Genomic DNA, 20,448 nt, shown 5'->3' on the forward strand with positions numbered 1-20,448 from the left:
TTCCACAAAAAATATATTATGTGAAATTTACATACATTTACATACATTTACGTAATACAACTATGTAAATTGTATCATCGATAAACAAACCTTTTGGTTGAAATTTTTGATGTGTTATTCGATTCGATTCTAACCTATATTTGATACGAAACTCGATGCTCGGAGCAAGATAAAGGTAATAAGGTACGATACCACTCAATGTGACCATATCTGTGTAAATAAAATATGAAATCCCTAGCAAGAGACGTATATTTCTCATTTGGGAATATTTGAAAGCGCATTGCAAATTTCCCCTAGATTTCCAGTTAGTTGCTGGACGAAAAACTCGTAGAATCTAATCGATGAAAGACCTAATGCGGCAGGTGGCGCCATCTGAAAAACGGTAGAAAGAACAGAAAGTATTGTATTATAGAAAGAAGTAAAACATGGATGTGGATACAGCGAGTGATAATACGTCCATCGATGACAAGATAGACGATTTTTGTGAGAATCCAACGAGAGATGCTCTAACAGAAGGTCTTATGAGCCTTTTGAAACCTACAGTGGATCAATTAGACGAAAGAATTCGTGCCACAAGGTATGTAACGTTTTTTTCTTAAATATGTATTGCGGTATAGATGTAAACATTCGACATGTTATTGATATAATGTCTCAAAGTTTTTCGAAATACTTGAATATTGCATCGGCGTGTACGATCTTTTGACTTTTTACTTATTTTGAAATTCATTGATTTTCACAGAATATGTCAAATAGAATTAAAGCAACGAATTGAATCGTTGACGGAAGAATTGCAGAGGATCAACGAAGTATTGCAGTGTCCGCTGGAAACAGATTCTTATGTTAAAAAGTTGATCAACGCTAAACATAAAATCACAATTGTTAGTAACATTTTACAAAGTACGCAAGAGCGATTGAACAAAATTCACCAAGCAGTGGAGAAAAATACAGTAAAAAGGAAAGCTTTACTGGATCGTAGCTCTCCATATGGTAATGCCTCTAATATTTTAAGTACAGAAGAACAAGTGGAAGTAGAAAAAGGGGCTAACGTTTCTAAAGAATATGAATGAAACACGATAGTACGTGTAAAATAATTGTGATACGTCCCTCTTTAGCTTTGTCTTTAATTTAGAAATATCTAAGAAAAGAACAAATTGTACAAAAATTCTTCTATATATTTTCCATGTATCATGAATACACCGATAGTTAGATTATCGGATAAAGATTTGGAATCAGTTTACGAACCTTCAGAGGATTCCTTCCTCTTGATAGATGCCTTAGAAGCTGATTTAGAGGTCCTAAAAGCTACAAAACCTGTGATGTGTTTAGAGATAGGTAGTGGATCTGGTATTGTAATTACGGCTCTGGCAATGGCATTGAAGAAACACTGCCAGTCTTACCATCTTGCGATCGATATCAGTATCGATGCGTGTAAAATTTCAAAGAAAACTGCTGCCGAAAATTTGGTAGAGATAGATATCGTACAGATGGATTTATTAAATTGCATACGTAGCGATAGCGTTTTTGATATCGTGATATTTAATCCACCGTATGTGGTGACCAGCGACGATGAAATTTCTAACGAGCAGATTTTGTTCAAAGCTTGGGCAGGTGGTACAAATGGTAGAAAGGTTATGGAACGAGTGTTTCCTAAAATTCCTGATATTCTATCGAACACTGGAATATTTTATCTGTTAGTTATTAAAGAGAACGATCCCGAAAACATTTTACGTACATTTATGGATTTGAACATGGTAGGCAAGATAGTAGCAGAAAGAAAAATCAGGGGAGAGCATTTGTATATATTAAGTTTTACGAAAATAAAATAACAGTATATGTGTATATATGTATATCTTGTTTGTGTATATGTTTGTACCTGATTGATTAAGGGAATTCCTTTAACGAAAGAAGTGGTTAAAGAGCGTTTCATTTTTCGTTGTTCCATTTTTTATTTCAAACGGTCGATAATTATATGATACATAACACGCATGATTGATGAAATTTTGTACAAATTTATAAAGTATGAATATAACTCGTCGGTTAAGAACTAAAATCTAAACAGACGATAAAGATGTTAACATAAAGTGAGAGAATTATTTGTTACTACGTATGATTTGTATACATATATTATACTTGCCATATTGTAAAGTCACTCTTAATCGTAAAGTTTGTTGTACTTGTTAACGATCGGTCGTATCTCTAACAATGCGAAGGAAAACGGCAGTTCAGCGAAACATGAAAACGAACAAAAAATACTATAAGCGTACGACGATTTTCTCGCTATTGTTATATATATATACTTGTGTATTTGCGTACCATTGTCGAACGGCGTTTATCGTCAAAACACCGTTGTAAATAACAGGCATATTTGACAATTTACAAGTACTATGTTGGAAATTTGCCGTCGCTTCGCGTTTAAAATAAAAAACTTAATTTTAGTTTTGTTGAAGTACGGCAGTTGGACATCTGAAACTTCGACACAAGAGAAATATGGCGTGAAATTGACATTACCAGTATTAAAACGAAAATACGTGATTGTTACCACCCGAAGAATGTCGCAAGGATGCTATACTGCGATCATAAAGTGTTTTTCGCGTCATCGATTCTCTCTTGTGTGCAGCTTGTCATTCTAGATTACGAGCGATCAAGATGAAACCTAATACGAAAGACAGGCACGTTAGGAAGCCGATAGCTTGTAACGAAAAATACGAACGCTAACGGATAGTCGTGATCGTGGCGTTAGTCGATCAGCCGTGGTCATTTGTCGAGACCGAGTGAAGCTTCTACGAATAGATGACTTTCGATCCGTATACTCGTTGTAACTTGACGTAAAGCGTAACTGCACTGATAGTAGTGACGAGAATGGTAGTCAAGAAAAACGAGATCGCGGTATAAAAGCCACTGTATGTCATGCAAACGTTCATTGAACTTCTTGCAACTTCTTCAACGACAGTTTCCTCGAGCTGTTCCAAAACTTGATTGCTAGCTTTGCTCAAGTCCTCCACCATGATTACTTTGAAGCCACGAGCGACGCGTATCGGATCCGAGAGTGACACGTCCGAACTGTTCGATGTCGCGTTTGTCGATGTCGACATTATCGATCGTCGCCGTCTACCTGGTTCGATTTGCTAAAAAGACCAAGCGGTACAACGTTTTGATTTAAACTGATAACGAAATAGGTAAGTAACGAGAATATACATAACTTATTATTACGTTTGATTATTACGATTACGTTGTAATGGGTTACCTGATTAGTATTTGAACATGGTTCGCAATCGGTCTTGCACAATTCCACGTTGCATTCGATGATCAGGTCCATCACATCGGGGAATTTAAAAGCTTGAAAGTACGCGTACGCGATAATCGATGCTCCCGTATTTCCGGTATCGTTCGTCTTTTGGAATGCACCGAACAATTTAGGTTTCAATATACATCCCATTTCGTCCGTCAGTTGTAACGTGTTGGTGGAAGATTCGTCGCGAGCAATACAGTCACGAACCTTAAAGCATACACACCCATTAGTACGATTAAGAACGATAAAAACAGAAAGCCTTTTCGTTCGCATTACGAAACCTAGTCGATACCTGGAGATCGAAGGCGGGATCTCCTTCTACGGAAACGACCAAAGTCATGGTCTCTCCGATCTTAACGAGGCCATCGGCAGTAGGCGCGAACGGTCCCCTTCCCACTTGTATGTCCAACTTAGCGCTCGCTGTGTCGCCGCTGAACGTTACTATTTCTTGATTCAACATGTCCACGGAGAAGTTAACCGTCAAGGCTTTATTGATGTTTCCTTCCCAGAGGCAACGAACTCTGCGTACCGTGTCCCAAACTTCTTGTATACCTGGTTCGTTCTGAACGGAACGAAACGAAGAAAGAAATATCGAAGGAAAAGTAAGTGACACGAACGTCATCGAAACGATGAAAAGGAAGCTTCGCGTCGTTTTGTAGTCGCACGAAACGGATCTACCTGTAAGACGAGTACGTTCTCCAAGTATGCTTGGCCAGCTTGCCCCGCGAAATCGTTGATGAATTGGGTGCCGCAAGAATCTAGATTCAACGTAAACGAATATCGAGTTTGTCCGGAATTCTGTGCCACGTACCTGCAATCTGGATTCGTAAAGAATCCCTGCAAACGTACATAACGATGAATATCAGGCATCCCGTTGTTTACAGTTTACAGTTAGCCATACGTTGCTCACCTTCGAATAAATGACTCCGTCGAAGACGCGATTGAACTCTATGTTGATAGTCATCATAGTCTTGCTGCACTCGACATCAAGAGCGTGAATATGCGGCGGGTGTTTCGAGTCATCGTCTTCCGCGTTTCCCTCGCCCGTTCCAGAAGCGCTCGATTCTACAACAGCGAATGAAATTCGATTACGCTCACGTTATTCCGTGACTCTCGGCGTTTCGCTCTCGCCTCTGTAGTTTCATCGAGAAGAGAAAGCAACAGCCAAAGCTAATCCGAAGAAGAGAAGCGCACCTTCTCCGCCAGGGCCGGTAGCAATTCCGGTCGAGGAGGTTCCAGGGGGTTTCACGACATTGGTTCCGCTGGCTGCACTGCCGGTATTTTGAGGAGGAAACGCTCCGCCAGGAGTAGAGGAAGGGTAGCTACTCGGCGAGGAAGGATATCCAGCCGCGCCACCTTGGTCGTAGGAATTGGCCCCGGTGCCAGCGGTCGGATAACCGTTGCTTATGGTATATCCATCGTTAAAAGCTGATCCTTGCGCGGATGGCACGTAGGTAGGACTCGGCCTTTGAGTCGAATAGCCGTAAGTAGTGGAGAAACCGGACGGTGTGGAGAATCTATCGGGTGCACTGGTGGTGAAGCCTGGTGTCGAGTAACCGTAACTGGTCGAGATTCCAACGGAGGCGGAGGGTTGTTGAGGAGTGGAGCTATACGGCGGGAAAGCGGAAGAGCCAGCGTTCGAATAGGACGGTGTCGTGGTAGGACGAGGATTGTAAGAGGATGGTACGTAGGGTGATTGGTTGTTCGGTGGAAGATACGTCGATCTTTGGGTGGAGAACGGCGATGATTGTACGGTCGACTGACCGGATGATGATCCGACGTTCGGTGACGGTCTTTGGTAAGGATAATTCGTCGCCTGGTTCTGAGTAGGAGTCGTGTAGGTTGGTTGCTGGCTGGTCGAGGGCGCTTGGAAAGGTCGAGGTTTCTCCGGTGGTCTTTGCGTGCTATACGGCGGTAGATATCCTGGAGGATCCGACTGCTGACGAGCTGCAAAACGAACGATCTCGGCTGTGAGAATTCTAGATACATCGGTGTATCGCGCACAGCATTTGAAAAGCCTCGCGATTCGACGTTCAACGACAACCTTTAAGTTCAAATGGTACGAGTCGCTGTATGAAAGTTCGGATCGCGTACCTCGATATCTGCGTTTAGTCTCTCGTACTCGTAACACGCGCCTATTCTCTAATTCTAGATGCGTCGTTACACGTGCTTACGAGCGCAACGCTTCTCGTTATCATATTGGAAATTCGGTTAAAATACTTCTATTAGATGTGAGTTTTGCCGTGTGATTCTATCGGTAATATGCTGTGAAACGGCTAATAAGCGTGCATTAGTGCGGATCCACGTTAAAATGTGGTTAATTGCATTTTCAAAATGACGGTTATTCTTCCGAACGATCTTACTACGATCGTCGAAAGTTTCGCAATAGTTTTTTCAGAGCTTTCGGGTCACTGACTCGTCCAAATATCAGCACCGTTTTCGTTCGCCCTTAAACGCAGCTTTAACCTCTTCAGCATCTCTCTACTTTTACACATGCATACGTATGTCGGAGATTTCCTTAGCAAAGTGACCTAATTATCGTCGATCATTAACAAAATCGTAGAGTTGATTCCTCGCGGAGGTAAAAAGCATGATTGGCGTATCAGAAGACTGAAGAGGTCGAAAGAGGATCGGTGAAAGGGTAAAGACTACTGGAGAACGCATTGCTTTGGAAATTGCATTCTTTGTGTTCTAGGGTTTGCCTCTCAAGAGGGTAAGCTCCTTGTGGAGAACGTACGTTTACGTGCGCCCTGCCGGTAGATCCCTTGAATCCACTCTAGGATATTTTGCGCCATCACGTCAGCGGGCGATACCGGGGCAGCTCGCTGGATTCTCGAGTGTGCTAATGGATTTCAAACGATTACTTTGATCAAAACATTCGCAAATTTGTTATTCTACGTTATCGCTTTCTTTCCTCCTGATCTCGATCGTAGTCGAGGCAGACTCGACGATTCGATCTGTATCTTTCTTACCGACTGCGGATGACGACGTTCTCACGAACAACGCATGTCCCCCTGGCATGTATTCCTGGCACACGGCTACGGCCACGAGACCAGCAACGGTCAGCAACGCTGCGATCTTCTTCATCCTCTTTACCTGTAACCTACAACCATTTCTTTGACGACTCGTTTCTTCTCGTTCGTGGAAATATTTCAATGGGAACAAGTATAGTCGACAGCGATTTACCGATCGGAGAAATATCGAACGAGGTCGTTAACGAAGATACGAAATCTTGTGTCTTTCGCGTGTGCGTTTCAAGGCCGCGAACTCGTTTCCTGCCATACGAGTGAAGACAATGGAGGGTGCAACCGGTTGTTATCCGGTTCGCTTGCCTTTGTGACGCGAAAGGCTAACGAGCGCCGCCCTAATTTACAATACGTAGCATTTTATCGCGAATATCGCGGGAAGCCTAGGATTTTCGCAGACACGACGTCACGTGAACGATAATTTTGTCTCATGCCGTTTGGTCGAATTGACGGTATCTCGGCTCGTTTCCACATAATTCATCGTTTCGACAGAAAGCTTAACGAGAGCATCTCGCAAGGTACAATCGTTGAACAGTTTTCTGGTCCCGAGAAAGGCCGTTTCCACCATTGTTTTGCTCTTCTCACGTACGTGTGCGTGACGTTTCGTCAGATCAGATTACGAGGAACCGGCAATCTTCTAGTCTCCTATCCGTGCTGTAATTCGAGAAATTCGGCCAAAACACGAGTACGACTCGACCCATAGCTAATCCGCTGTCGTTTGCACATAAAGGAGAAGCTTTTATACGAAGAGAAGAAGCTTCTTTACTCCATCCGCCTCCGGCTATATCTCAATACCCTGACGCAGTGTTTTGCCGAGTCAAGCGATTCTACGTAACTTCGCCTATTTCGGCGTTTGAAAAAGGCCAGTTTTCTCTTTTTTCTTATTTTGGACGGTATTCAATGTCGCAGAGAAAGTAAGCATAATCGGTTTGGATAGGAATCGTTTTCGTGAGAAAATCAGGAACCGTATTACGCGCACGTGTTACGATCGCCAAGGTGACGAAGAGAGGACGTTCACAGCTTCCCTATACCGGAAATCTCGAAAGAAACGAAACCATTAAGATTAACGGGACGTTTCGTTTTCTCCTCGTGACTCGAATCGACTCGATCGCGCTAATACAAGTCCGTGCTCGGTAGGAAAATTCGAAACACTGTCGCTTTTCACGAGTTACGAGAGGAATACCTGGCTGGATCCCCGGATGCTTTCCATCAATATCTCTCGGATGCGGATTCGATTCGTCGCGGCACGACGGTGAAACCGAATCGTGACGGTACCGCGCATACCCGGCCGATCGATCGTGCGCTCGTCACGCTGATAGCGGACGTGTTCCGATCACGACGCGCTGTTCTTCCCTCAGAAACACCCGCACGTTGTCCACCGTTCGTTGCTCGCCGTTCCTTGTTCGTCGTTTCCCGTTTCTCGTTCGGGCAAAGGTTCGAGAAGTGAACCGGCGCGCGGCGAGTCGTCGTGCTTCATCGAGGTGAAAGGTGAAAGTCGCGCTAGCCTCGAGGATAGAACACGCTGCTGATGCTTTTGCACAGTCCGCGTGGTCGTCGTACGGCGTCGCGTTAATGCGACACGCGCGCCGTTCCTTCCTTCCATTTTCGTCGACGAAATCAGATTTTCTATTTCAATTTTCATCAACCGCCGAAGAATCCACTCGGCTGCCGCATTGGTGGAACGCGGTGTGTACGTACGCGTGGAGACGTAGCGCGTACAAACAGTGCCTTCTCCGCGTCCTATTCATTAAAATACAATCCGCGTGAGAACAGCGTGGAGGGGACTCAACGACGTGTTAGGAATTGCGCTCAAAGTTCGCTAAACGATGCGCCGAGACAACAGGCTGTACCGACGATTAGTCGCATAACGCGAAATTAGTAATCGCGCTAACCGATGAGCCAACCGTGTTTACAAATCGATCGTTAAACCACGTGGTTGATCGACTTTGAACCGGCCGTATTGTACGAGGTTTCTCAGTAATTTTCTTACGAAACGATGTATTGGTGATTGTTAATAGTATAACCAATAGATTGGAAAATGATACAGAGGAAACGAAAGGTGGATAAATTATATGATTTCGTGGAACGCTGGTCTGATTCGTTTCTTCATCGTTCTTTTTTTTTAATGGACCTTATACTTTTTGTTCCATATCCTTTTAGATCTTTAAAAGGCAAATTCATTGGCCTCGTTAAGCGTACCTATCATTTAATCCGAAATTATTCCAGTTGACATATTTCGAACAAAAATTATTTCCCTGTAATTCGTTTGTTGTGTGGCAATAATGTTTTATAATAATGATCAATACGATTTTGGTACGTTCGAAATACGTATGTCGATCGAAATAACTGCGAGTTAAACGATCGGTTCGTTAGGTTAACGAGGTCGGTGAATTTGTTTTTTAAGTTCTAAAAGTGTATCGAACTAAAAGTATAAGGTTCGATCAAAAGAAAAAGAAATTACAAAAGTAACGAAATCTCCAAACATATGAGCACGACAAAAATCCGAGTCACGCCGTAATAAGTGTCGCACAGAACCAATCAATTTGTCTCTCTATCATTTTTTCGTGTTATTAATAATTACAGAGATATCGCTTTGTAACAGATTCACTGAGAGACACCCTGTATGTCGAACGCATAATTGTACAGCATCGCGCGCTGAAGCTATCGCGACCGAGTGGAGAGAAATGGAAAATACATGGTAATGATATGCGTGGGAACGTCCCATTTTATAAATATTTATATAGAAATTAAAAGAAGAGCGCGTTGCACAAATGAGATTGCGATTATATTAGAATAGAGCGGCGCATGATTCCGTGACTAGTTGATCCGATAACGAGCGCGATAGCGATACAGATACACAGATGCGATTGTCCGGTATTCTTATATCTCCGATATAAATACATCTGACAACGTTGTCTAGCGAAATTTCTATCATTTTCCCCGTCCTCGGGTAGTTTTTGTCCCGTTCCGCTGACATTGAAAATAAAAGGAACAAGAAGACGACTGGAGAAAGTTTTTCTGATATTCTCTTTTTTTTCATCCACGATGATGAAGAATTCGGCTAATGGATCTCGTTATCGGTTTCGAGCAATCTGGGTATCACGTTTCCCAGGCAAAATATTTCAGGAAATTACGACCGCCATCACCCGAGTCACGAAACTCGTACACACTCGCCTGATGATTCTTTCGTGTCATACCTATTAGCAAGGTAATGGGATATTTGATCGACCTTTCTCTTTTAACGTGCAAACTTAATATCATATTATCGCGAACGATTAAAATCGATGACGATGCGTCGACTGTTTACATACACATCCTCCACATGTGTGTAAATAAATTCGCAATATCGTTCAGACGCCATATACGGTACGAGCGATACGAGAACAACGCAGCTGACGTTCGGAAGCTGATTCGTCCAATTCTAAACTCGTCTCGCTCGAGAAGCCCGGAGAAGCCTGCAGGGTGTGCAGCGTGCGGTAATTGCGAGCAGCGATTCACGTTGGTAACGCAGTAGCGCGATTATCATAGGGAAATTTGTCAGGTTTGTAAACAGCGGTTTGTAGAGTTTGCAAAGTTGGTAGGGGCTAAAGTGGTTATTTGCGGCAGGGCGATTGAGCAAGTGTAACGTGCACTTGAGATGCTGTGGTTTCGCTTCTGCGCCTCCACTTTTCGACTGGATGCGCCAGCTTAATAAGATGACGGAACGTTGCTCGTTCATTATCCGCATTTCGTAACAAGCCTCGCGCTAGACACAGGCTGTGCCAAGATCTAGCCAAAGATCGTTTCTTACGTGTTAACCATACAGCTGATCGACGCACAGTGCACGGAGACCGCCGAATCATCCTCAAAAGCGAATCCTCCAATTTCCCGTTGCGTTAAATCGAGCAGCCTTCTTTTCAAAATACCCGAACGCTTTAGTTTGCAAGCCTAAACGGAAAACATCGGCGCCTCGAAAACAAGCGGTGAAAGCGAGCTACGACGTTTCGAAGATTATCTAGAGAAGCTATAGAAAAAAAAATTATTGTAGCGCTATCGGACGTTAATCATGCTAACGAGAAGGGACAAGAGCGGAGAGCAGAAGAGCGTTTGGAGGTGGTTGCGAGTTGCGAGAGTTCTGCTAGTGAAAACTGGCAGTTACGTCCGATAGGTCTGGGTTACGAGGACATCGATTGCCTTACGAGTCGTGAAACGCGATGCGCGCGCGGGTCTTTGTGTGCGCGCGCGGGTCTTTGTGTGCACGCGCGCGCGCGCAAATTGTTCCTCGTGGTTTCTACTTCGCAATGTCAGCCGGAGGCGGATCGACGACGAGGTCGCGTCGAACAGCCGGTTCGAAGCTTTTCCTAAAACCGGTACGCGAAGGCGTATTCGTCTCTAGCTGCGGTGTGGCCATCGTATAATTCGATAGAATTCGGAAACGCTGTGGCAAGTTGAATCTAAGGTCGCAAAGAAGATTTTCGAGATGTCTGACCGAGTCTTTTTAGAAATGACAAATGTTTAGAACGTAACATAGGTTAGGCGTCGAGCGGAACTAGGGAAACTGTTTTCGTGTTCTACGGAAGCACAGGCTCCGTGGTTTCTCGATCGATAACAATTTTCTCGCCGAGTTGCGACAACGTTCGAATCGTGTTTCGCAATTCGAAGATTGTCTGTGATTTTCAGAGGGAACTCTACCGTCTCACGTTCACCGTGTTACAACGGTCAAATCGTTGAATCGTTGAAACGAGGTATTGCCGGCTAATTAGGGTAATTACCTTCCGTTGGTTCTTACCGGCAAAAGATGATGTACCGTGAAACCAACGAAAGATGATATAATGGAATCTAGCAAAACAGAAAACACTTTCGCTTTATACGCGAAGAATTTAATTGGTCTCCACGAGTATCGCACATATCGAGGAACATTGATTTTTACGTAGAAAAAGTACCGAGAAATCGGCCTTCTCGCGACCTTCGCCACGGAGAAAGCCGAAAGGTTTCGACTCGCCAAAAGCATCGGCCACGTTAGAAGGCGGCGATCATCTACGCGATTGCAATCCGACAAAATCACACACTCGATTACCCAAATATTTCGAAAGATCTCATGCTCCTTCGTATCGTTTTCGGAAAACTTTCCCTTTCCGCTTCTTCTCGATGATATATGACTTTCTCTATAGGTGCGGACACTTAGGACTTGGGACTCGCTCTCGGCGACGAGAAACGTTAAACGAAGATTGCAGCATCTACGCTTCGAGTTCTTTCTACAGCCAACGAAGTTACGTCATTTTATTGGTCAAAGAACGCGTGAAGGAATTTTTCATGTGTATTTTGCTACCTTCGACCTGGATTCGAACGACAGATGCCAAGGGTCGGCGAAGGAGGAAAAGCCTGAGTACCACTGATCTAACGATTAGCGTGGAGTCGCGGATACATCGCGGATGTTTAGCGTAAGTGTGCAGACAGCGCGCTTTCCTCGGGATGCGGCTACCAAAATCGACCGTCTTCGTTTTGTCTCTCGCTCACGCTCTCGCTCTCGCTCTAACTCTCACTCTCGTTCTCGCTGCGCGTTCTCGCGTTCGCTCGTCTGCCAGATCCTCGCGTTTGCTTATCGTTATCGACACCGCTTTCTTTCGTTCGGTGAATATCGGTCTTGGTGGAACCTGAATTTTGCACATTCTCAAAGGTATATCGCGTGCACGCGTCACGAACTTCCTTTTGCAAAATAAAGCAACTAGACCGTAACTAAAGCAACACTAAAGCAGCTTCATGCGTGGCGAACGTGGAGGTCGCGCAGTATCGAACCGAATTCGATCTCAGCCTCTGCGAGTTCCTCGTGCTGCGACTTGTAACTTCCCCATCGTTTCTCGTTACATCAACGTCGAATTTGTACGAACGACATAGCCGTTAAAAGGAAGAAAAACCGAATCGATATACTCGCGTTTCGTTTAAAGTTGCGTGCTATTTTTAACGTAAATAGTCTCGCTTGGTGTAGACTACAGTCACGGGCAACATCGGTCATTCCGCACACGAAACGTGGCTTTCTTCTTCGCGGTGCAATGAATTTGTATCTCTCCTTCCAAGTTCCATGCGTTTTCTACCGTGTGAAAATGCGACGCGTGCTCGTAAACGTCGCTACATTCGCTGGTTTTCGTTCTAGCGGAAACATCGATCGATTCGAGCGATTGCTATCGAGAGGAGTTTGCGAATATCGCGCACGATGCTCCGTACATTTGTCACCACGACGCTTTCTCCCCAGAGTTTGCTCGTAGTGGCGCGAACAGCGGACGATCGGATTGAAATTTTCGGTGAGAAAAGAAAAAAAGAAAGAAAAATAAAGAAAGATAAAAATAGGAAATTGTAAAGAAATGGACGGAAATGAAATGCGAGCAAATTTCAGACACTCACCTCGCAGCGAAGTCCTTTTGACGGCAGACGAACACGAAGCCGATCTTCCCTCGTGATTCGTGCGGAAGATTTGCGTCGTGTACACGCTTGTGAGAAAGGTGAGAGTGAATAGCTGGGAGCATCTTCATTCAAGCTTTATATAGGTATTGTACCCCCTTTCCTAGCCGGTTTGTAGAAAGAGCGTGCCATCGCTGTAGCCTAGCGTAATTGTATCGTCAACAGGAGCAGCGACGAATCAGAAAAATGCATCAACGAAATTGCGTTATGCGAAAATTCCTCCAATTTCCAGGATTCGTTTTAACAGCTGAATGAGGTGCGAAGCTGGTTCGTGCGGTCTTTCCAGTCGAGTTTCATCGTCCGCAGTTCTATTGGGTTGGCAACTAAGTGATTGCGGGTTTTGTCATTAGATGGTATTGACAAAATCCGCAATCACTTAGTTGCCAACCCAATACATTCGTCGAAACAGTTTTTCTTTTATCTCTGGAACGCTCGCCGATTACGCGGTCTTCGTTGGAGTGCGTGCGACGATTCAAGTTTCTCCTTCTAAAATCGTAAAATCGGTTATCGAATAATCGATTATCGTCGTGCTCGGCCTCACGTGTTTCCCTTTTATTACGCAACGAACAATTACATTGGCTACTTCTCGCGACGCTAACCTCACATAGAGCGGCAAAAATGTTGGTCGCCTCGTTTCCACTGGTACTCCGGTTAAATCGAATCGAAAGAATTACGGTTGCCTGGCAAATGTTCGCCGGCAACTCGCGAGAGTCACGTTTTCTGCGTCCGCGGCACGCGAATACGCACTTACGCGTGTTTATCTCGTCGACTTTCGTCGATGTCGGGCAAATCCATAAACAATGGTCCGCGTGAACAGACGGTAACTTTGTTGCAGCCGATGCACCCATACCGCATCCGCCGATATTACCAACGAAAGGAAATATTTTTGTTAATTACGATCGAGGCTAACTGCGGGCGAAACTATGGAAAATGAAGAGAATTTGATAAAAGTTCAAACGTTCAGTTTCGAAAACTACGAAAATACGCTGCGTAATGGCGAAAGTTTAACAAAGATAGATACTGTGTTTGTCGAGTTTTTCGTGTTTAAAAGGTCGCTGTAATCGTGTTATTTTTATTACCAGCTTTCTATCGGCGCTCGTAAGAATTTTAACGTCTCAAAACTTTCATGATTTATTAGATGAGTTACGTCACAGCGAAGCGATAATCGAAGCGCGCCAAACCTATCGATAACGATTATAGCACCGAAAACGGAATGGACAGTGGCGAGCTTTTAAAAAGTCTATCGATATCGTACTCCTTTCAACGTGAGTATTTTCGTTTAAAGACACGTTTAAAGACGAAGCAAAGAGAAGGAAGCGAAAGAAAGTCAAGTTTCCGAATATCAGCGATGATTAATTAATCGGTATCGATATAACTGTTTGATGGAAGAAAAAGTAGCCAGAATGCTGAAAATTGTACTTTTGGACGAGAGCGTATGAGAAATTGCAACGATTTTTCGATATATTTCGCGGTATGTTCAATTGCATGATCAGTGACAGACATTTGGATCGAGGGGATTGCGCGATGAATATTTTAAGCGCAACGATAATTTGATGGCAGCTGCGAGCCGTATTAGCTGGATTAGCCGTATTAGCCGTGTTAGTCGTATTAGCCGAATCGATGAGAAAATTTCAGGCTATTAAATCTGTTACGTCGTGCGGTGCATGAAAACAACGGACAAGAGCGATGCGATTTACTGCTTTTCAACTTAAATTTCAGCTTTATATCTACGGTTACGGTCTGTCGTTATTTTTACGACTTACGCCATGGTTAATTTCCCTTTTTCTTCTCCTTTTTACTACTACTACTACTATTATTATTATTATTATTATTGTTGTTGTTGTTGTTCTTGTTGTTGCTGTTACCAATATAATTAATTACGATTCGAATTAATTTTGGGATTAAATGGAACTATATATATAGTTCGACGTTTCTTAGTTATATAGTTATTTGGTTTAGATGCATCGAAGAACTACGATTACATGTATTCCCCGCCTTGGAACGTTTGAATCATCGAAACAAACGTAAGAATGAATGGACGAGCGAAAGGTTCTCTTAATGTTCGAACCCAGACTGACCCGTTTGATACTTCTTTAGTTTGTCTGTTACGCAACGAAGTATGCAAATTCGTTGTTGACTAAAGCAACGGATGGTACGCGTCATAAAAGAGTGACCAAGTTTCAGAACGAACTATTTTTTATGCAAATACAAAAGGATAACGAAGGAGAAAGTTTTGCAACGCAGCAGCACCCTGAATAGTAAAGTGTAACGCGCTTTGGGCGCACATTACGAGGGAAAAAGTGCTAGGAACGATTGATAAGAAAGGAATGAAAATTTAACAGGCAAGAAGGACACGAAAGTATATAATTAGCAGTTGGAACGATTTGAATGTAGCAAGCTGTGATGGAAGGCAGTGCGGCTGTTTACACAATAGTTGGTAAAAGTGATATCCTACCTTATTGACGTTCGTGGACTTACCGTCGGTTTCTTCGATCTTCGGAACACCGGTGCCACCTTCGTAGAAGATATCACCAACTATTTCTATTAAGCTACAACCGATTGATTCGACGTTCTCTTCTTTCGATTGAAAATGTATGTGTGCGCGCGCGCACATTCACACACACCGCATTTGTGTGTATGAATACTCTCGGTCTTTTGGGAAATTTGTTGCGAGTAGCGCAGTGTTGTAAACAGAAATCGAACAGTTCAACGAGATTGCGCAAAGCGGTAGCGAGTAAAACATAGATGACAGGTATTCAGCCGCGAAACTACTCGGTTAAAAGTGGAGTTGCAGCGATCTGGTGCAAAGTTAGTAACACGCAGCTAAAATCACGCGTAATTAGATTCGCTTACAGATAACTTTTACCGTAACCGTATCTACAGATTTCAATAACCTTCTCTCTCTTCCGGAAATCTCACTTGTCATAATTTTTCAGTACTTTTCGTTTAACGACCGTTTTATGTATTCGGTGTCCGGCGAACAAGCAGCTTTCTATATTTCTTTGTGTATTTCGCGCGTCTTGAAATTCGAGCGCGAAAACTCGATCGTTTTGTATGAATCCTGAAACACGAATATTGTTTTTCTTTCGTGTGATATTCGTCGCATCGAACGAGACTAACGGTACAGATGGAATCTCCTACATTGACTATCGATATAATTGAATCGTATCGAATACGAGCCGAATGTGTGTGTGGGAGGGAGGGGAGGGGAAAGAAAAAACAGAAAAAGAGTATGTAGATCGACGAGATAGCGTAGCCATGTCCCATACGAGACTCCAAGTTATCTCTCGTTCACGAATTGCGAATATATCGGTCAAAGCGGAAATCGCATCTACGTGTTTCATGCTTCAACGCCTTTTGTGACTTTTTATTTCGGCTCCACGTACTAACAAACGGCGCTACTTCGTTTATCGCGTTTACCATCCATCAAAACGTATATTATATAATGTAAATAAATAAAATAAAAATTGGCGAATGTTTTATTACTATTTTAAAAGAAGAAACGAGCAAAATGTAGCGTAGAAAGAGACAAATAAGGTTATTTTGCTAAGTTATAATTAAAGAGAATCACGAAGAATACGTTCGAAGGAAATGTACATAGATCATCAGACAATTTGTTCGTTTGTATTAATATTAATATCGTTGTTGGTGTGTCTGTTTGATCGCGTTTTTATCTTGACAAGTATAAATGAAAATATCTTTGAACGTATTTCCTACGTCAATATCGATCGCATGATTTATACGACTCGGGTAGCTAAAATAACGAAGATCCTCTGGCTACGTAGGCAGCGATTCGACTCGACTCGCGAGACGAGCTTCGCTTTGTTCTCTCAAGGGTGTTCGGAGAAGAGCAGCCCCGCTCGTAACATGTATTTGCAACACAACGTTGTTCAAGCGGAACAGCCAGTGTGCAGGCGTGTTTGCGTTTCGTTATTAAAAGCATCGTGAGAAAGCGACGGCGCTGTTCGTGCAGCAGCAAAGGTTGTAAAATGCGTTTGCGTTGTTCCAACTGTAACCAGCACATTCGTTGATTAATTACGTATTTTCTCTTCGCGGTACTTGACTGGAGTTTGCATAATCTTGCGGCTGGCAGCTGGCAATCTCGAGAGCGAATCGGTCCTCGTTTCTATCGAGTTTAGGGACTTTACTCGACAGTCGCGTGTGGTTTCACGATCGAGATTTCGTGCCACGCCGAAACCATAGAAGGGAGAATTTTCCTCAGATCCAAAGGCCATAGTTATCGACTGCGGCCACGGATACGGGTAGCAGACCTCGTTTCCTGCCATGAGTAAATATTTGAAAGAAAGGCCTGCTACCTACTATCACTGACCACTCGCCGCGAGCGTTTCTCTCTGTACGTAAAAGTGAAATGTTCCCGTGTGCGAACACGCGCTGTTTCGAAGAGAAGTCGTTTGGTTCGTTGACTTGGAAATTCTTACAATTAGTGGCGATAGCGAACGTGCGCTTGCAATTTGTTTCCTTCTCGGGTCGACAAGCGATCCGACAAGGCGCTTAATTTCCCATCGACGAAAACTTGTCGAGGTCTTAACCCGCGAGCTGAAATATTTGCTTAGTTTCGAGTAAACAAAACGAATCTTGTTCTCCATCTCGACATGGATGGTTCGCGTAAATTGCGCAAACTCGGTTGGCGCGGGTTGCCGCTCGTAAATATTGCGCAAGTATAGCCGACGGCTAATCGCGAAACAAGCGCGACAAAATTTAAACGATAGAAAGTTAAATGGTTTACACGTGCATTACGAATGTATATACCAAATAAGAATACGTACACGTATATATCTGTATGTATCTCTGTAGATACGTCCGCGGTTTGTATACGGAGCAGAAGAAGCGCTCCGTGCCAAGCGAAACCAGTGTCACGCGCGATATTTTATTTCTTTTCCCTTCAGACCGACCATCCTGCACGATATTTCTAACGCGATAAAAATTAATTAGAAGCTGTATCATAATGATAATAATATAATAAAATAATACACGTAAGTTGAGACAATAGGAGGCTGCGAAGTCTGCAATCCCAACGAAGGTCATCGTATCGCAATCAAAAATTTATTCGAAGCCTAACGTCGCGTGAGTACGTCCGTTGCATCGATGGAAGAGTTTCGCGTGATTTTCGCTACGTTCGATGTTACATTATAAGGGCGCGGTTGCGAGGAATTTGAAATTAATTAAAATAAATTGCGGCGAAATAAAAGTGCAAGAAGGTGGAATGGAGAAGAGGACAGCGCAGAGTAGGAGCCGAGAGTGCGATGTTTCTCGCGGCGAGCAAGCGGAGAAAACAACGTGCAAAACTACTAAGGATTGTACGCACCGCGAAAAGAACGGCGAATCGCGGCGATCTGTTTTGTCGAAACAAAAGCGATCGCACTTCTGCCAAGATAGTCTGCATTTCTCTAAACGCTTTCTTACGATCGTACGCGTTCTTGCGATCCTACGTTCTTACGTCTTTAAGCGTTCGTTCTCGATTGCTCGAGCAACAGCGATCCAATCGGCGAGCCCCCCGCGCCCCGGCCAACGATACATCGCGATCGATCGACGCCGCACCGTATCGGTTTCTCATACAGTTGCTAGCCGAGAATGCCGCGCAATTTGTCGGAAGCCGACAGAAAGAAGAATCAATTCGACAAGGAAGAACGAGTTCATCTATTGGCTATAATGAAGCAGTACGCGCCTCTGTTGGACAAGAGCGCTTCTACCTTGGCCCGTAAAAAGATTTGGACGACCATCGAGGACGAGTTTAAGAAGGCCGGCTTTACTCGCAAAACGTCCGCTCAATTAAAGAAATATTGGCAAAACTACAAGTATCACTGCAAGAAGGCTATGGCGTTTGGCAAGGTATTCTCTTCAGGTTTTCCCTTTATCCATCGAATTCGTGTTAGAACGTGCCCGTTATGGAAATTCCATCGTTCGACATTTCAACGAGATCAAAGGTCCGCGCCAATCCTCGCACTTACGCTTTCGCCTTCTTCCGTAGCTTCGCGTACCTTCTTCTCCTCCTGAAACAGCTTTCACATATAATGGACACATTGTAGGAAAATAAGAAGTGCATAGAATCAGAGACGAGCGAGTGCCTCGAGTGGAATAGATACCAAGTTTTCGTAGAGAATCGGTCGCCGGCTAAGTTTTCGCAAATTCCTGACGTTGTTCGATCGTTGGCCGATCATTTGCAGAGGTCGCCGACGAAATCAGGTGGCCGGTTTCGTGATAAATACGAAGACAACGCAGCCACCGCTCATCATTCCAACAACCTGGATGCTTTCATTGGTATTCTTCTTATATTTTTACCTCTTGCCTCGGTAGTTGTCCATCTGCCCGTTTATCGTTCGCTCGTGTAAACCGTCTAATATCGTGGCCCGTGCAAAGTCCTTGCACTTGCGTAGTCTTTCGTTCGAGTTGTTTAAAAGTGCGATACATTTCTCGATACGGCGATTGAAGTTTGTCGAGGAAACGATGGAGAAATAAACGGTTGGCCATTTTAAGATCTGTCGCGAGTCAAAATGGAGCGGAACGACGACCAAGCGTCCGACGATTCCAAGGCGGAAGGCACGAACGCATTGGAGAATGTAAGCGTTAAAGAGGACATCAATTTGGAGGAGAGAAAGGAGATCCTTGCGAACGAGGATCGTCTGGTGGTATCGACATCATCGTCGTTGTCGTCATCGTCGTCGTCGTCGTCGTCGTCGTCGTTGTTATCGAATAACGCGACAGAGTGCAAAACTATGAATCGGATCGTGGTGTCCAACGCGCGTATTTCCAACAACAGCGTCACCGTGTCGGTGATTTATCCCGAGAACGACAACTCGTACTTTCCCACAAACGCGATCGACGGCACGGTGCAGGCATCTTTGTCTTCCAGGCGGACAGGTAAAAAGCAAAAAGATTGTTGTTTGTTACTTGGAAACAACGGTCAACATGTCCAACGTTTTTTGCATTTTAGCGGATGCTGTGTGGAACGAACAGCAGACGCAGCAAGGCGACTGGTTAAATTCGAGAAAAACTCGCGCCACGAACGATGGTGCACGCGCGATGCCATTCGGTTACCACCACAGTTTAGCGGAAAGTAAAAACGATCGAACGCGTTCGAAGGAAACGAATTCAAGTAAGACAGAGAGAAGGGGAATCGGTGCGTAGATTGTCGATGTTGTGGATCCGATGAAAACGAGATATTTTTGCAGACAGCGAGGTATACGGTTCGTTGGAATGCAACGCGAACGACGATTCATCGCGCGATAAGAAAATAGAAAAGTCGTCGAAGGAAGATGGCGACCTGATCGCGACGGAGAGCGACGAGAACGAGGTCGGTGGTGTCCGAGCGAGAAACTCGACGGCTCGAAGGGACCAGAGCTTCGGAAAGGGCTACGTTTTTCTCACGGATTATCGTAGTCGATTGAAGCACCGGCTGCTTCTGCAACAGCTCGAAGTACGTTGATGGAAATTTTAACCGAGGAAATTTGACGCAGGAACAGCGTAGCGGGACAAGACGTTTGTCGGTTCGGTTGGTTGCAGGCGGAGGAGAAACGGTTGAAGATCAAAATCGCGGAAATGGCCATTCAGGAGGTGCAGCTGAGGATAAAAGCTTTGAGCGAGGATATGCGACGCACGGAGGAGTTGCATCGGTTGCGTCTAGCGCGCACTGCAGCTGGAAATCGGCAAACGTTCGAGTAGTCAAACCTGCGCAGCATT

The 20,448-nt window shown here is 44.2% G+C and overlaps 4 protein-coding genes across 14 annotated transcripts; 3 read left to right on the top strand and 1 right to left on the bottom strand.

Moving 5' to 3' along the window:
- The first annotated feature begins 50 nt into the window (after positions 1 to 50).
- On the top strand, positions 51 to 1,213 carry LOC122569775 (SNAPIN protein homolog). The gene is made up of 3 exons (XM_043731352.1): positions 51 to 183; positions 298 to 577; positions 740 to 1,213. Exons 2-3 carry the CDS (start codon positions 426 to 428, stop codon positions 1,065 to 1,067), a joined length of 480 nt encoding a protein of 159 aa, XP_043587287.1. The 5' UTR covers positions 51 to 183; positions 298 to 425; the 3' UTR covers positions 1,068 to 1,213.
- LOC122569774 (methyltransferase N6AMT1) lies at positions 1,056 to 1,839 on the top strand. Its single transcript, XM_043731351.1, has one exon. The coding sequence runs from the start codon at positions 1,188 to 1,190 to the stop codon at positions 1,824 to 1,826; it is 639 nt and encodes a 212-aa protein (XP_043587286.1). The 5' UTR covers positions 1,056 to 1,187; the 3' UTR covers positions 1,827 to 1,839.
- Positions 1,840 to 1,926: 87 nt separating this feature from the next.
- Positions 1,927 to 15,923, bottom strand: LOC122569771. 11 transcript variants are annotated; one of them, XR_006317575.1, is made up of 10 exons: positions 12,694 to 15,187; positions 6,262 to 6,392; positions 6,027 to 6,131; positions 4,484 to 5,236; positions 4,200 to 4,354; positions 3,968 to 4,126; positions 3,582 to 3,851; positions 3,245 to 3,496; positions 2,314 to 3,125; positions 1,927 to 2,196 (listed from the first exon to the last, which is right to left on the bottom strand). XR_006317575.1 is itself a non-coding variant. In XM_043731331.1 (10 exons), exons 2-10 carry the CDS (start codon positions 12,819 to 12,821, stop codon positions 2,781 to 2,783), a joined length of 2,298 nt encoding a protein of 765 aa, XP_043587266.1. In that variant the 5' UTR covers positions 12,822 to 13,236; positions 15,229 to 15,923; the 3' UTR covers positions 1,927 to 2,780. The 11 variants fall into 11 exon arrangements, 10 of the variants coding, with proteins under 10 accessions (XP_043587266.1, XP_043587267.1, XP_043587268.1 ...); XM_043731331.1 differs by adding an exon at positions 15,229 to 15,923 and having other exon boundaries at positions 1,927 to 3,125; positions 12,694 to 13,236; XM_043731332.1 differs by having other exon boundaries at positions 1,927 to 3,125; positions 12,694 to 13,236; positions 13,350 to 15,187.
- A 66-nt stretch (positions 15,924 to 15,989) lies between these two features.
- On the top strand, positions 15,990 to 20,432 carry LOC122569032. Its single transcript, XM_043729486.1, has 6 exons — positions 15,990 to 18,600; positions 18,798 to 19,029; positions 19,246 to 19,629; positions 19,703 to 19,864; positions 19,941 to 20,185; positions 20,272 to 20,432. The coding sequence occupies exons 1-6, from the start codon at positions 18,343 to 18,345 to the stop codon at positions 20,428 to 20,430; spliced, it is 1,440 nt and encodes a 479-aa protein (XP_043585421.1). The 5' UTR covers positions 15,990 to 18,342; the 3' UTR covers positions 20,431 to 20,432.
- The last annotated feature ends 16 nt before the right edge of the window (positions 20,433 to 20,448 follow it).

Source organism: Bombus pyrosoma, linkage group LG7 (genome assembly GCF_014825855.1).
Source record: "Bombus pyrosoma isolate SC7728 linkage group LG7, ASM1482585v1, whole genome shotgun sequence".
NCBI classification, from domain to species: domain Eukaryota; kingdom Metazoa; phylum Arthropoda; class Insecta; order Hymenoptera; family Apidae; genus Bombus; species Bombus pyrosoma.

What these genes read in the sequence shown, in the direction of transcription:
- LOC122569774 (XM_043731351.1), top strand. Translation starts at nt 1,188, where the DNA reads ATGAATACACCGATAGTTAGATTATCGGATAAAGATTTGGAATCAGTT.
- LOC122569032 (XM_043729486.1), top strand. Translation starts at nt 18,343, where the DNA reads ATGCCGCGCAATTTGTCGGAAGCCGACAGAAAGAAGAATCAATTCGAC. An exon ending in CAACCTGGATGCTTTCATTG is followed by an intron (nt 19,030 to 19,245) that starts GTATTCTTCTTA and finishes GGCCATTTTAAG; the next exon opens with ATCTGTCGCGAGTCAAAATG. An exon ending in TGCTTCTGCAACAGCTCGAA is followed by an intron (nt 20,186 to 20,271) that starts GTACGTTGATGG and finishes GGTTGGTTGCAG; the next exon opens with GCGGAGGAGAAACGGTTGAA.
- LOC122569775 (XM_043731352.1), top strand. Translation starts at nt 426, where the DNA reads ATGGATGTGGATACAGCGAGTGATAATACGTCCATCGATGACAAGATA. An exon ending in GAAAGAATTCGTGCCACAAG is followed by an intron (nt 578 to 739) that starts GTATGTAACGTT and finishes TGATTTTCACAG; the next exon opens with AATATGTCAAATAGAATTAA.
- LOC122569771 (XM_043731331.1), bottom strand. Translation starts at nt 12,821, where the DNA reads ATGAAGATGCTCCCAGCTATTCACTCTCACCTTTCTCACAAGCGTGTA. An exon ending in TACCGGCCCTGGCGGAGAAG is followed by an intron (nt 4,355 to 4,483) that starts GTGCGCTTCTCT and finishes TCGCTGTTGTAG; the next exon opens with AATCGAGCGCTTCTGGAACG. An exon ending in ATCCCGCCTTCGATCTCCAG is followed by an intron (nt 3,497 to 3,581) that starts GTATCGACTAGG and finishes GTATGCTTTAAG; the next exon opens with GTTCGTGACTGTATTGCTCG.